A 16780-nucleotide genomic window follows, 5' to 3' on the forward strand; every position below is an offset into this window, starting at 1 on the left:
CCCTTGTCCCTGCCCTCCCTTTACCCCCTCCTCCCCTCCCCATCTACAAACACTTTATTTCCATCTTTTCATTATCTCACTTTTTTTCTTGTACTTTTATTAACCTTCCCCTACCCATCCCACCTTCCCTAAACCTTTAGCCCCTTTCTTCCCATTTCACAATGTCAGTAATTTGGATCTTATGTATTATTGCAGTTTATTCACACCAGAGAAACTATTTTGTATTTACACATGTGTGACTTATTTATTTCACTTAGGAGTATATCTTCAATATGTATCCATTTTACTATGAATGAATCTATTTCCTCTTTCTTTATGGCTGAGTAATATTCCATTTTATAGAAAAACCACATCTTCTTTATCCAGTTTCCAACTGAGGGGTAAATGGGCTGTTTCCAAGTTTTAGCTATTTCAAACTGTGCCGCTTTAAACATGGGTGTGCATACATAACTGCGACATGATTCTTTTAGTTCTTTTGGAAAGATACCCAGCAGAGGGATGGCTGGATCAAATGGAACCTCCAGTCCGAGCACTTTGAGGTATCTTCATATTGATTTCCACAGTGGTTGCACCAGTCTGCACTCCCATCAACAATGGAGAAGGGTTCCTTTCTCCCCACAACCCTGCCAACATTTTTTGTTGTTTGATTTCTTGATAGCAGCCATTATTTGTAGGGTGAGGTGGAATCTCAGTGTTATTTTCATCTGCATCTCTCAAATGCCCAGTGATGTGGAGCATTTTTCATATATTTTCTTGCTGCTTTTACTTTGTCTGAGAAATATCTGTTCATTTCAGATGCTCATTTTTGAAATGGGTCTTTATATTTGGGGGGGCTGATTGTTTTGAGTTCTTTATAGATTCTAGATAATAGTCCTTTGTCTGAGGAACAGCTGGTAAAAATTTTTTCCCACATTGTAGGTTGTCTCTTAGTTCTGTTGATGTTTTCTTTTGCAGTGCAGAAGTTTTTTAATAAATGAGATCCCAGTTGTTGATTCTTTCTGCTAGTTCCCATGCTACTGAGGATTTGTTCATAAAGTATTTTCTTATGCCAATGTCTTCCAGAGTTCTGCCTAACTTACCTTAGAGCAAGTTTAGTGTTTCTGTTTTAATATTTAGATCTTTAATCTTTTGGATTTTAATTTAGTGCATGGTGAAAGATAAGTGTCCAGGTTTAATCTGTGGCAGGTTGAAATCCAGTTTTTCCAACACCATTTATTAAAGAGGCTATCTTTCCTCCACTGAAGATGGTCAGCCCCTTTGTCAAAGATGAGGTAGCTGAGTACATCTGGAGTTGTTTCTGTCTCTTCCAATCTGTTCCACTGATCCTCAGCCCTGTTTCTTTGCCAGTACCATGCTGTTTTTATCACAGTAGCTTTGTAGTATAGTTTCAAATTGGGAATTGTTATACCCGCTGCCATGGGTCTGTTGCCTAGGATGGCTTTTGCTATTCTAGGTCTCTTCTGGTTCCAAATGAAATTTTGGATTCTTTTTTCTAGTTCTGTGAAATATAGTGTTGGAATTTCAATTGACATTGCATTGAATCTGTATAGCAGTTTTGGTAGTATGGCCATTTTCACTATGTTGATTCTTCCTACCCAGGAGCAGGGGATATCTTTCCATTTTTTTTAATCCTCTTCAATTTCTTTTTTCAGAGTGCTATAGTTTTCAGTGTAGAGATCTTTTGCTTCTTTTGTTAGATTGATTCCTAGATACTTCATTTTTTTGGATGCTATTGTGTAGGGAATTGTTTCCCTAATTTCTCTCTCAGTGAGTCTGTTATTTGTGTACAAGAAGGCTATTGATTTTGGGGTGTTCACCTTGTGTACAGCTACTCTACTGAATCTGTCAATTAAGTCTAGAAGTCTTTTGGTGGAATTTTTTGGGTCTTCAATGGTAAAGTATCATATCATCAGCAAATAATGACAGTTTAACTTCTTTTCCTATCTTTATTGCTTTAATTTCTTTCTCTTGTCTAATTGCTATGGCTCATGTTTCCAGAACTATATCAAAGAGGAGTGGTGATAGTGGGCATCCTTGTCTTGTTCCTAATTTTTACGTGAAGGTTTTCAGTTTTTGGCCATTTAATATGATGCTGGCTGTTGGTTTTTCATAGATATCCTTTATTAAATTGAGATATAGACCATCTATTCCAATTTTTTGCAGGGTTTTTTAATCATGAATGGGTGTTGAATTGTGTCAAATGCTTTTTCTGCATGTATTGAGAGGATCATATGGTTTTTTTGTCCTTGAATTTGTTAATATAATGTATTACATTTATTGACTTACATATGTTCAGCCACCCTTGCATCCCTGGAATAAATCTGACTTGGTCAGGATGTATGATCTTCTTGATAATCCTCTGTATTCTGGTTGCTCCTATCTTCTTAAGGAGTTTTGCATCTATATTCATTAAGGAGATTGGCCTGTAGTTCTCTTTTTGAGGCAACTGCATAATTTTATAATGTTAGGGTGGTGTTTAAATATTAACAATTACTTCCACAGAGCTCAGGACCTGAAGCCGTTTCACTTATTACCGCCAGGAGGAGCTGTGACACCTTTAGCCGTGTTAGAGAAAGAAGGCTTTTAGAGGACTTGAGTTCTTGCTGAAGAAAATGATTGACCTGAAGAGCAGTGGTAAGGGTGACTCCTGAGAATGTGGTGACTCGCTGTGTTTGTGCTGAGGGGATCATCAGGGTTCTGGTGTGGAAGTTCTGAGATGTCTCTGCAGTGCGTAAGAATAAATTGAATGTTTATTTAAAGTCAAAAAAATAAGGCAGAGATGGAGAAAAGGATACCCTGTTCTTACTCCATCAAGTGAAGAGAAGCATACTTCATGTACAGATATCAATGCAGGTTTCATAATTATATCCACAGTTTCATGTCTCCTGTTACAAACCAATTCATGTTTTAAAATTGTAGCTTGTTCAACACAGCACAATTGATAATAAAAGCATTTTTCATTTGGAAATTTTGTGTTACATTACTAAAAAAATCACAATTATGCTTTTAAATTATGCTTTAAATTAATTTCTTTATCTTTACTATGCATAAAACTATAGTTCCTTGGGTAAGGAAGATTTTATTTCCTTTTTCTGTGTTTTCTCCTCAGAACTCACCTCCTGTGCACATTGATTTCCACACCCACGTGTGCTTTGCACAGACTCCTTGGGCTCTAACCCGGCTGATTTGCTACCGACCGTGGGGCAGCAAACATGGGATTTCACGAGGAGATACAGGTTCTCTGAAAGGTGGGAGCAGGTTCGGCGATGACAGTCAGACAAAAGCACTCAACACCGAGGTGAAGTTTGCAAATGCTGCTGCAATTTTATTTCTAACTCTAGGTGTTTATATACTAGTTTCAAGGGCACACCTCAAGAGTTATTTCAGTCACAGGCAGGCATGAGAAAGAGACAATAGTACTGTAAAAACTAAGACCACAAGGTCAAGGTAAGACCACACCTATATACCATCACAAAAGCTAAGACCATTAAGTCAAGGTAAGACCACACCTATACGCAGTCAGAAGGGGAAATTTGTAAAACAAAAGACTGGCTTCAGCATGTCACCTTCAGGATCACTTTCAGGACTTCACAGTCCGGGGCTCAGGGTCAGCACTTTGGCCGCCCATCCTCTTGTGCCTCAATACCTCCCCATCTCTAGGAACATCTAATTGTTCCTAACCTTTCCTGGGCCCAGAATACAATTCTACAGATAATGAACAAATAGTAATAAAGACAAAATAGAACAGAATTATAAATGAACCCAATGTCCCCAAACTGCAGGCAGAGAGGCCAGCTATTCTCTTCATGGCTGACTTTGCATGCGGTGTGTGCCAAGGACTTCCAGGAGGCTCAACCCCGTGGGGACGATACCTCGGGTCTGGTTTCTGCCAGGTGACCGGCATTGTCACGCAGACTCCACTGGATTGGTCATGGCACTGATTAGAGTCTCTAACTGAGGGTTCAGTGGGATGGGATCTGTGTGCCTTGTGATGGGAAAGGAAGCAGCATGTTGTCATAGCCCCAACTCACCCTGTCCCCTGTACTCTGGGTATCAGGTAAGACTTTTAAGATAAATAGTATCATTTTAATATTGGAAAGGTTATTTTAATGTGTTGAGTAGAAAATATTTCCTCTAAGACTCTTTCTCCTCACTGACTCGTGTATCTGTAGTTGCAGTGTGCAGGGACATGATGGATCAGAAGGACAATATCCTTAATTCAACCATAATTTAAGTGAGCAGCCAGAAATGACAATACATATAAGTTTATTTCTTAAGTGTTCTATGCTATACTTCCTACGGTCCTTGTCTGTGGATTAAGTATGGCTTAAAGTGTTGTTTTTTGGTATGAAATTGACACGAGTTTGGGTGTGGCCGTTATGGTGGATTCTAGTATTCTGTGTTTGGGATACACCATGGGGAATTAATGCATCACATTTAGGACTACATCTGCATAAGCCACTGAAGCATGGCCTGGCTGTACCCAGCCCATCCCTCTCTAGGACAGTGTTTCCTTTCTTTGATTCCCAAGTGCCACAGACTAAGTTGTTTTGCTGCAACAGGCTCTTCTGCCATATTTCTACCTTGAAGCCAGCCACGGACTGAAATTATAAAACCGTGAGTCAAATTAAACCTCCTCCTGGAAGTTCTATGTGTCTGTGTGGTATTGTGTTGCATTAAAATGTGAACTTATTAATTCATTCACATATGACTTTGGTACAGTATTTTAAAATAATCTATTGAAAGTATAATGTTATTATATGAGTAGAATAAAAATACAGAATTTAAATTTTTTAGAGTTAGATGTATTTTGAATATATATCTTTTTTTGCTTGAAATCTTTCTTTCAAATATAGTAGCAAATGGACAATATTTAGGATAAATATAATATAATTCATTTCTTAATTTGGGAGTTAAAGCAATAGTCCAAATAACACTTAGCTATGTTGACAAAAACTTCATTTTTCTGTCAGGCCACTCAGTGTATTTTCAAAGAACATTGTTGGAAGTCTTAAAATTGCATTATAGTCAGCAAATCTTACTGAAGTAAAGCAAGTTCTTATGGCATTAGAATCTTATACCTGCTCTGAATTTACTAAAGCATAAGTCAAAACTCAAATTCAAATACTGCTTACTAGTTTTACTGAACTATACTTTTCCCAAGGATAATTTGTGTAGAAGACTTTTGTATCATCTACTTTCTTTTTACTAAATAAAATACAAGAATATGGCGCTAAATAAATGCTATAGTCAGAGCTGTAATATACTCTTGAAAACCATAGAAAATACAAAACATGCCAGCATGCCACTGACATCTTGAAATGGTTAGTGGCAGAAAATGGAATGCACACTTCTACTTCTTTTTACAACATAATAAGTTGCTTTTAAGATTATCCCTACATCTAATATATACAAACGCATAAATAATGCAGTAATGGCGCTCCTCTGTCACAGGGTGCTCACTGAGTGCTGTGGGGGACACTGTGCAGGCCCTCCGGTATGGCAGGTCTTTCTGAAAAGGAAAAGATGTTCAGTGAAATGCTGAGAAGAGGCTGTCTTTTGATTTCTTCAGGGTGTAGATGTTGAAATATGAAGTAATGCAAACTCAGCACCACTTTATTATTGAGTGATTGATCGGTTTTATTTTAAAATTTGAGTTTATTAGTGATTTCTGGGATTTTGGCTATGATGTGTCCTGAAAATATTCTTTTCTCATTGTGGCTATTTGAGGCTCACTTAAGTGTATCTTATATTCTTTACCTTACTTGGAAATATTTTGATGATTGTATCAGTGAACATATTTTTAAAAAGCCATTTGTAGTATCTCCTCATTTTCCACTAATTTCAATTAGTCTTAGACTAGTCTTCTTTGCATCATCTATCAACTATTGGATCCATCTTTCTTGTCCTCTTGATGTTTCAAGACATCTCTCACCAATTGATAGCAGACAGCAGCCCCATCTTCTAGTTTGTAGGCTCTGTCCTCACAATAGTCTCTTCTGTTGCCCACACTTTCAGTGCAATTTTTAATCTCCTGAATTTATATTGGGTGTCCTTTTATGTACTCTAATTTTTTCTATGCTGGTAATGCATGTTTTGCATCATTTTGTTTAGTTCTTCTATCTTTTTATTAGTTTCTTTAGAGTCACTGATGATTTTTATTGGCCCAATAAATTAGAACTCATGTCTTCTGTAAGACATGAGCCTTATGGAATTGCCAAAAGCCTTATGGAATTGTTTTGTTATCTCTCCTGATACTTTTGAATAATTCAAGGGATTCAAGTGTGACCCTTTTGGTTTTCTCCCATTTGATACATCATGGATCAGCTTTTGGGTAGTTAGAAGTTTTTGGAGGCACTTTGTTGGTTTGTCTTCTCATAATTTTATTTTTATTTACTTTTTGCTGAGGCTTATGGGGTTATCATTGAGAAAAGTTTTGCTTACACTGTGAGTACCTGTTTAGTTAAAGTTTACTTTTCAGTGGCGTCTTCTGGGTGTGGCTTACCACTAAGCTTTGCCTCTATTCCAGGATCCAAACTCCTCCAATTTACTTGAAGTGAGAGGTCTTGGTGCATGTGGCCCAGTACTAAATTCTCCTTGGATGGGAAGCAGTATTTTTAGTGACCCCCAAGGTAATCTAGATATTGTCATCAATTTGTGTAGGTGGGGTGCTAATGAAAGCAGTATTACATAATAACTTTTTAGCAGCAGTCTCTACTAACAGTTTATAACACATGTCCTTAGTAGCAAGCAAGATCAACTCTTCACCATAGTAAAAGAACTTTTAGGATTAGCAATGTTTCTCTTAAAATTTCATTGATGAGATTGAGGATAATTAGTGTTACAGCTTCCCTGAGTCCATAGAATTTAGTTGTAAATCAGGTCTTGGGCTATTCCTCTTTGATAGGTTTTTTTGTTGCTGTTTTTATTATTGCCTGAATTTTCACTGCTTTTTATTATATTATTCAGAGTTTTTTATGGGGATTTTTAAAAGTTTATTTCTGGTAATTCATGTGTTTAGAATAATGTTTTCATACAAAAAAAATTGGGTGAAGTGGTGTCTTCAAAAATTGCTTGTATTCTTCATGTTTTATGTTTCTCTGCCTCCTCCTCCTCCTCCTCCTTCTCCTCCTCTTCCTCCTCCTCCTCCTCTTCCTTCTCCTCCTCTTTCTAATGGCTACCTCTTCTAGAGTTCCATTTTATCTCTTGCTTTGTGTCCACAGTTTTAGTGCTTTGGTCTTTCTATTTTCCCTGCACAGCAGCCAGATTCCTTATGGCTTCACTTATCACAACTTTGTAGAGTTTCTTCTGTGAAGGATCCGGCAGAGCCTACTCTTCCAAGGTAAACTTCATAGCCACAAACTTGAAGTCCACTGAGCACTTATCTTCTTCCTAATTTGGGTAACAGCTGGCAAAATTATTGACTTCCAGTTTTGTTTTTTTTTTCAATTTTGACTTCATGGGTGTCCAGAAGGCCTTGGTATGGCTCCCATGATTACTCTAAGTAATAGATCTACAGAAAGAGGAACCTCAAGTGCTTCAAATGAGATATGTTTACAAAGACATTAATGAGAAAGTGATCTCCTCTGCCTAGGGGTGGTGACAGTCCTACATTGCTTTTTTCAAATGTGCTAATGGATAGAATAGTTTACTTTGAGAGTAGAGGGTTAATTGAGTGGGAAAACAGAATTTTCTAATATTACCAAATATTATGGTATGTCTTCTTTTCTTTTCTTGTTGTGGAGACTAAATATTCAACACTCAAAGTTATAAGAGTAAAGGTTTATTTCTGACTCACAGTTTGTAGAAGTTTCAGTCCATAGTTGGCTAGCTCCAAGCAGGGTGACATGGCAGAGGGTCATCACAGAGGAGAAAGAGTCCATGGCAAAGAGGAGGCAAAAGGCAGCCAGCAGAGAAGTAGCAAGTGCCAAGGGACAAGGGACCAGAGAACCTCATTCTGTGCCTTATTTTATATTCAGGCTGCCCACCCTTAGGGCTGATAGCACTTACACTTAGGGTGGCACACCCTTAATCCTACCCATATCTATGCCAAATCATTCAGAAAAGTAATTTAGTCATCACATACCCTTGATCCCATCATTACATACTCCAGATTCAGCTACCTCCAAAAAGCTCCACCTATGACCACTGGAGGACATGGGGTCACTTCAAGAAACAACCATAACATGCTGTAAAAAACACAGTGGAAATTGGTAATATTCAAAATATATTTAAATTCTATTGTTACTGTTCTACAAAAAATTTCTGGCTGTTATGCTGACTAAATTTCTTTGATGAATGACTGCCATAAAGGATACCAAGGATAGTTGCTCAGAAAACTATTACTGTCACCATAGCTGCTTGATCACAGAGTATGTGGATAGTCACTGTCTCAACCAGGGTTGGTGAATAAAAGCAGAGCTAAACATGAGGTGCCTGAGCTGTCACTAGGCACAATGATACAGAGAGCAGCACACCATTCTCCTGAGTTCCCCCAGAGGCATTCATGCATGTCACAGCTGGGCCACCTCAAGCAGGGTTATATTGGAGGCTGGGTCACTGTGGGAGGAGGATAATGTGTCTCTTGCCAGCAATAATAAGTTCCAACATTCTCAACCTCCAGCCTGCTGATTCTCAGTGTGAAATCTGTGCCTGACCCACTGCCTCTGAACCTGTCTGGGACCCCAGAGCCCTGTTGGAAATCCTGTGGGTCAGAATCTCTGAAGCTGGCCTGGCCTAGGTAAGGGCCAACTGAATAGGTGACTCCATTTCTGCACAGGAGGCTCTGACTGGACCTGCAGGAGATGGAGGCTGGCTCTCCAGGGGGAACAGGCAGAGAGAGTGGGGTCTGGGTCAATACAACATCCCCATGGGATCCTCAAATAAGGACAGAGTAGCACAAGTTTATGTCCTAATATTGTGAGCAACTTTCATGAACCTTCTATTGTTATTTAAGTTAATATCTTAATCATAAGTTAAATAATGAAAAGTAAATTTTCAACAGTAGAACACGTTGTATTGATAAGGCACAGCTACCTATTTCTTCCTCCAGATTTGCATTGCAACATTAGTCATTGGTAGGTGTATGCTAATTCTCACAGAGCAAAATCTCAAATTTCCTTCTCTGGAGCAAACAATATCTGCCTCTAATACATGGTCAGAATAAACATGGTAAACAACAGGTCACTTCCTCCCCATTTTCCTTTCTCATCCCCCTCTGTCCTTACCTGGGATGCAGAGCATTAGCAGCCCCAGGAGCTGAGCAGGGAACCTCATTCTGAGAAACTGAGCTGAGGAATCTTGATTAGTCAGGGCAAGATTAGAAGTAGCTTTCATTTCTCACTTGCAAGGGAAGTTCCTCCCTAGGGGACAATATGCAAATCCCTTGTGGTGTGGATGCAGTGGAAAGTGACAGCAGGAGGACAGGGGCCTCTCTTATATATAGTGATATAAAATATTCCAGGGAGGAAATAAGCAGAGATTCATTTACATTTTACTCCAGTAGTTAGAAGAAGAATCTTCTGAATAATTCACATGACATTGGGTCTGACACTGTAAGACAGCATAGAGAGTTGGAAAATGAAGCACTGAATGTTTAGGGTCAACCTGAGAGGTTAATGTTCATTTGTATTCCACTGTTCTTCAGATGTGAACCAATCCAAGTCTCATTCTAAGTCATCAAATCCCTTTCATCACATTTCTGAAAGGAATCAAAAATAGAAGCCCTCAATGAAAAACAAAACCCAAAGTCACAAAACAAGTATACACACTGAAAGCCAGAACTATGCTGAATCTCCCTGCTGCTATTAAAGAATTATTTTGAAATGGTGATGAATTAAGAATCACATTCGCACTCCTATTCACTCTTCAGTATGGACATTTGATTCTTTATAAAAGCAGTAAAGATAAGATGTGTATTTTTTCTTTTACTATAAATTAATTCTTGAAAATGTTTTTATTTGCAAATTATTATTTCAAGACACTTGCATTTGACAAAATATGACTAATTTGTGAAAATTAATGATGCATATTTAAGACTTCTTCCCCTGTGGTTTGTTGATTTCTCTCATATCTTGTTTTTCTTGTAGATATGCACATGGGAAGAAATAAATTTTGTATAATCCATCTTTGATAGAAACAGTTTTGTGAAAATTTTCTACAATATTTACAAGATTGAAGAATAATGTTACTGATTCTAAACAAAAAGCTCTAGAATTTTTTTGACATTATGACTTCATGATGCTTTCTTGTGACCTCAACTTTCTGATTTCATTTCACAGCATACATAAAACTATTCTGGTGCTACTTATCTGACAAAATTCTGAGCTGGGGGAAATACTGACATAGAGAGAAGTCAGCAGATATTCCCTATTCCTGTAATGACTATCGAGTCTGGAACTAGGTTTCTCTGACCTGCTTTCCAACTCATTTTTCCATGGAAGTGCTCAAAGCCTCCGACACTTAAGAGGTAGAAGAGGATATTTAACAGGATCTGGACACACCTCCAGGGAGAGAATCCCCTGTGAGGCTGTGCTGTAGGGTACTAAGAACACCAGAGCTCTCATACCTGGGTTTTCAAGACACATCTGAGAACCCCATGGTCAGATGGACCACAACATCAAGGGCAGATGGTCTCTGGCTTTCCAGGGAATCATCAGGAGAAATTGTATTTCTAGCATTTACTTTTTCAATCACTATAAAATTTGGTTTTTCAAAAGTTGTCTTCTTCATTGTAATTACCCATACTGAAACAATTCCTGCATAGAATTTATGTTGTAGGTGTTCTTGAACTTCTGAAGTGGAAACAGAGAATCACTCATTTCTAGAATCTATTTTCATTATTTCTGTTTCTGTGTTTTTTGTTTATTTTGTCTTTTTTTTTAAGACAGGGCATCACTATGCAGCTAAAGTTAGTCTTAAAGTCATTAGTAGCTCAAGCCTAGTTTTGAATTTATGACAATCATTTTGTCTCAGCATCACTACTGTTGTAATTATAGGAAAGCATACAATGTTCAGCTTATTTTGTGTTTTGTATTGTGTTTTTATGTAGGTCTCTTTCACTGTCATACTTCTGGTCTTTGAAAGGAATTTAACTTTGCATTTTATGTATTGCATTTTATATTTTGCTGGAAATTGCTACTATTACTTGCTTTTTTATTGATGAATCTCAACACTTACTCTTCCATACTCCTAAAGTGTACTTCTTTGTATCCTTTATTAAATTAGAAGAAGCATTTCCATGTCTGTGTTACTGGAGGTAGGGAGGAGGAAGCATTTAAGGGGCAAGGATCCTGCCTGACTTTTGCTCAAAGACCTTCAAACACTAGCTGCTTCTAACAAACACTCTTATCAGGTGGATGCACTAGGAAGAGAAGCTGGTGCAGCCCAGCCTCACACTTCTGCTTCTCTGAGAGGTTTATGTCATGGCTTGTATCACTGTGGGAGGGCTATTATAGCCCTGTTGACAGTAATAAGTGGCAGCATCTTCAGGCTGCAGGTTGCTGATGGTGAGAGTGAAATCTGTCCCAGATCCACTGCCACTGAACCTGGAGGGGACCCCAGACTCCAAAGTGGTTGCGTATCTGATTAGGAGTTTAGGAGCTTTCCCTGGGGTCTGCTGATACCAGTGTAAATTATTGCTAATACCCTGGCTGGCTCGGCATGTGATGGTGACTGTGGCTCCTAAAGATCCGGACAAAGATGGAGACTGGGTCAACTGGATGTCACATCTGCCAGCTGATAGTGGAGAGATAAAAACAAATATTTACATGATTAATCACATTATAAAGAAGTTCCCTAAAGATTCAGGTGGCTCTGACCATGCTAGATTGAGTATATCCCCAGAACATCATTTCTTACCTGGGAACCAGAGCATCAGGAACCCCAGGAGCTGAGCAGGGGCCCTCATGTCCATGCTGTGTCCTGACTGGGACTGACTCCTGCATAGGGTGTGAGCAGCCTATGAAGAAGTCCTCAGGGGAGTGGACTGTGCTCCGGGCACATGCAAATCAGCAGGGCTGAGCAAGCCTGAGCACAGTTGCAGGGCTGGCTCCTCTCAATCACATAGTACAGGCCCAGTGCCTCCGTTTCCTCTATTAGGCCATACTGGTGTAAATTTGTTTGCAGTGTATGTTTTCTCCCTTGTGACCAGAGGACAAACTCAATCAGCTTTATCTTTGAGTACAGTGTGGTTTTTCTCTCCTAGATACTCATCACATCTTCTTTTGTAACACAGGTCCTGCTAGGTACGGTGCAATCCCACAGAAATCATGGGTTATTTTTTCTGTCTTCATGTTGTTCCCTGAGGTTAGAACCTGTGATTAATATTGAGAGCAGAAACCTTCCCGGTGTTCTGGTGCCCTGTGCTTGATAATCTTGGTGTTGTAATTTGTCAGCACTACTCTCCACGGATATAATAAGGGAAGAGGAATATGAAATAGCAGTTTCCATGATTTGTAATCACCAAAACACTCAAGTTATACCTCATTAAAAAGATGAACAGAGTCAATGGTGAATCTCTGAAGAGACCAAAAGGAGTAAACAGCTCCAGGACCAGAGCCTCACCACACAGCAGGCTGGGAGGAGATTCAAACTGAAGGCTGTAACAGTGTGCAGGAACTGCACTGTCCTGCTGCCCCTGAACTCTGAGTGAGAGGCTGATCTCTTGGAGGATTCAGGAGATGTCCTTCTTCTTGCTAAGCTGGATACACAGATGAACAGAAAGATACTTTTAAAGACTAAACATTGTGGCAAGTATATGGAAAATGCTTCTGCATTTCAGATGAGAATATCAGTTAGTAAAGATGATGGACTACAGTATAGAGATTTGTGAAAATGCTGAAAATAGAACCACTATATGATCCATGTTTCCCGTGCCTGATATAATCCAGAGGAAATGACATCAGCATGTAGAACAGATAGCTGTGTACAGTATATATCTTTATTGGAGCATTATTCATAACAGCAAAGGTACAAGCCTAGGTGTCCGTTAACAGATAAGCACATAAAAACTATGATATATGTACACAGGAGGGTATGGTTTATTCTTAAACCAGAATAAAATTCTGTCATTTGAAGGAAAATGTATTGAAATGGAAAGAGTCATGTTAAATGAAATAAACTAGACAGAGAAAGACAATTATCACATATTTACTTTCATATGTTCTTAGCTACTTTCTCATTGCTGGGCCAAAATGACTGATACCCACAAAGGGGTACGAGTAATTTAACTGGTGTTTTCTAGGGACTTTAGATCATCTCTGGCTGGCTCTAAGGCAGGACAGCATGGCAGAGGAGCATGGCAGATAGAAGCAATTCATGGCAAGGCCAGGGGTAAGCAGCACAACTTCCTTCTTTTTCTTTTGTTTTTTATTCCATTCAATCTATAAACTCAGTGGTTGTTTCCACCCTACCCAGCATGGATCTTCTCTCTTCATTAAATGCATGACCTACATCAAGAGCTCTGACAAATCAATAAGTGGACTAATCAAGCATTATCCACCCATGATGCAGTTGCAACCAAGGCTCCACCTATGGAAGCATGAGGCTTTGGGAAGAAATCTAGATATAAGCCATAATGTATGTGGAATCTGAAGAGAAAAAATTGCACTGTGTATAGAGGAAAGATGATTAGGGCTTAAGAAGTTTAGAAGGAGAAAAAAATCGAGGGAGAAAGGGCAAGAAGAGAGAGAAAAAGAGAAAGGAAGAGAGAAACAGGAGATAAGCAGGGAGAGAACAAACAAATGGATAAAAGGTGGAGGACTAATGCAGTACACGTGCACAGAAATATAGTGACTTTCATCCCTCAACCAGAGCACCGGGCCAAGTGCATCAGTGGAGAGCGGAGCGGTCTGCACCTAGGCCTAGGTCTCCCTGGCTTCCGCCTGCCGCGCAGCTTCCCCCACGGCCGCAGGGCGACAGAGAGCGCCATGAGCGGACCCCGCGCCTCACAGGCCTGGCCGCTAGCGCTCCGTCCGCCCTCTGACTCGCCGGCGGAGGCATACGAGCAAACGCCGCCATGAGGAGCTTTAGCGGCTGAGGCCTCCAGTAACCCCGCGCCCCCCATTCCGGAGCATGGAGAGTCCCACCAAGCTCCGCGCGGGTGCAGGAACAAAGGAGGACCCCGCGGTGGCGGCTCCAGAACCCCCAGCCGACCCTTCCGCAGACCTCCGCTCGAGAACTAGGCCTGTGCATCCAGGCCCGCTGCAGGCAAACAAGGATGGCTCAGGAGATTAACCAGACCCCGGGCCCATGCAGTGTAGTACAGGATGTGGCCTTTATGGGAACCCTAGGACAAGTGGAATGTGTTCTCTTCGCTACAAAGGACATCTTCAGAGACAGCAGAATAGTGGCAGAATGAGCCCAGTGGGGACAGCTAGTGATTCCAAAAGTCCTATCTCAGATGCTCTATCTGTTCCGAGAACAGACACAAGTTTAAATAACTGTGAAGGTGCTGCTGGCAGCATTTCTGAAAAATCAAGAAATATGCCCGTGGGTAACTTGCAAATGACAGAACTCAGCAAATGACAGAAAAGAGCATTTTAAGAGAGGACAAAATAACTACCCCGAAAACAGGTGTCAGAGCCAGTTGTTACTCAGCCCAGACCATCAGTTTCTCACCGCAGTACTTCCCAAAGTGAAGAAAAAGCTGCTGAGTTGCCCAAACCAAAGAACAGATGTTTCATGTGTAGAAAGAAAGTGGGCTTTACAGGATTTGACCACCGATGTGGAAATTTGTTTCGTGGAATACACTATCACTGACAAGCACAACAGTTCATATGATTAAAAGCAGAAGCTGCAGCAAAAACAGAAAAGTTGTTGAGGCTGAAAAAATCCAGAGCATGTAAATTAGTACTTGTGAAGAGACGGAAACTTTGTTTTTATTTTAATATATCGTAGGAAAACATTAAAGAGCAGATGCCGGGCCATTTTCCTTTGATGTTCTCCAGAGTTTTACTTTACACCTGTCTGTCTTATAATTGGTATGTATAATTGTATGTTTGGGTTGGGTATTTATTACAGGCAGAATTGGGTAGATACTGCCCTATAAAATGTATATGCCGTCCCCTGAATAAAGTTGAATGGAAATTGCACAGCAAATTGAAATAACACAGATAGTGGGGAACAAATTTAGTTCCCACGTGCCAAACAAAATAAGTCTCTACATGTTTGCAGCATATCTGCCTTTTGGGAATGCAATCAAGGTACAGTCTTTGGCTAGTGTTTTGTGCCTGTATTTTTTTTAAAAAATGGTACATCAGAAAAGGACTGGTAGGCCACTTCTACCATAGTTAAATTTTTCATCCTCTTAATTTCCACATATTCTTTGGAATCAGGATGAAAGCTATAAAAAAGGATCAGACCTTCCTTTCTGTGAAAACTGTTCGGTTCCAAATGTAAACCTGGTTAAACTGGTGTTCTAAAAGCTGTTAAATAAATTCTGTAAAAGGTAAACATAGCAACTGGTTGTAAGTAAAACCATCAAGCCAACAACAGGGTCTTAAGATAATCTTTCAAGCTTGCGCTGGCCCGCACCAGATGTCTGCATTATAAAAATGTGTGTAGCACATAACTTCACTAGGATTAATCACTTTACAAGAAGAAATTAAAACTATATTCGGTTTTCATATATAGCAGCTCTATTGAATAACATGCATCTGAATTTTTAAGTTGCAAAGGTATCTGAACTGTTAATTTTTCATGTGCATCTTTTGTTGATTGTTTTGGTTCAAGAAAGAATGTTTAAAGCTTTTTTAAGACTTTAGTTCTTAATGTAATTGTACCTTTCTGTGTGGAAAATCATAACCAACATGGTTGCAGTAGACTTCTTACTGGTGTCCAGCACCGCTTGCAGAGGGCTGCTTTTTTATATTAATTGTACTTGGGTGTAGGATTCTAGTGTTCTTGGGTGTATTGCATGGGCTGCATTATCTACAGCACTGAACAGTAACAACTAGAAAAGGTGGTATACTTCACTGAGGCGTGCCTGGTAATATCTCTTCTGTGTTATAATGGAAGGTTTCCTGTAATGTATGAAACGTGTTTTTTATATATAAATGATAGATTAGTGTTGTGGTGATGCCTGTTTTCATCTTTAAATAAGTATGTATACGAGACACTACTTCTGATTTATTGCGGTGTTTGGCCCTAGTTTTTACTTTTATTAAGGCATTCAGTTTTGCTTTCAATTTTATATGCTTTAGTTCCAAGTTAGATTTGCAGATGTGTACAAATAGTTTATATTTATGTATTGCACATAATCATGCTATTCAGCATTGATACTATATTGTATTATGTAAATAATAAAAGCCATGTACAGAGGGAAAACCAAGAAATATAGTCACTTCCATTAATTTATGCATTACATATGTGTTTATAAGTGTGATTTTAAAATTTTTTTCTTTATTGGTACATTTTAGGTATACAATACACTTACATTCATCATTGGGATCTTGTACCTTTACCTGATGTATCTTGGATCTTAATTTTTCCCCATTCCCCTGGCCTCCCTTTACCCCCTCAACCTTTCCCTATTTACAGAAACTTTTTTACATTTTTTCCTTTTCTCTTATTTTTTCTTTTTCCTTCTTACCTTTCCTCTATCTCTCCCACTTTCCCTACACCTTAAGAATTTTTTCCTATAATATAATACCAATTATATATTTTGATCCTTATTTACACTTTTAGTTTATCACACCAGAGAAGCTATTTAGTATTTACACATGTCCTATTAATTTCACTTAAGAGTATGTCCTCAGTGTGCATCCACTTAGCTAGAAAT

The 16780-nt window shown here is 39.1% G+C and overlaps 1 long non-coding RNA gene, 1 pseudogene and 1 gene segment (V, D, J or C); 2 read left to right on the plus strand and 1 right to left on the minus strand.

Annotated features, from left to right (window-relative positions):
- LOC117286586 overlaps window positions 1-3203 on the plus strand; it is a 14287-nt gene extending 11084 nt beyond the window's left edge. Inside the window, exons 2-3 of the long non-coding RNA XR_004517755.1 lie at window positions 2503-2634; window positions 3110-3203. This is a non-coding gene — a long non-coding RNA (uncharacterized LOC117286586). The remainder of the gene's footprint in view (window positions 1-2502; window positions 2635-3109) is intronic.
- An 8213-nt stretch (window positions 3204-11416) lies between these two features.
- LOC104847945 lies at window positions 11417-11934 on the minus strand. The segment is given in 2 exon segments: window positions 11417-11736; window positions 11860-11934. Coding segments are annotated over 2 exon segments (375 nt in total).
- A 2284-nt stretch (window positions 11935-14218) lies between these two features.
- On the plus strand, window positions 14219-14846 carry LOC104847941 (annotated as a pseudogene).
- Window positions 14847-16780: the final 1934 nt, after the last annotated feature.

This window comes from Fukomys damarensis, unplaced genomic scaffold (genome assembly GCF_012274545.1).
Source record: "Fukomys damarensis isolate Sample0158 unplaced genomic scaffold, DMR_v1.0_HiC HiC_scaffold_2, whole genome shotgun sequence".
Classification (NCBI taxonomy): domain Eukaryota; kingdom Metazoa; phylum Chordata; class Mammalia; order Rodentia; family Bathyergidae; genus Fukomys; species Fukomys damarensis.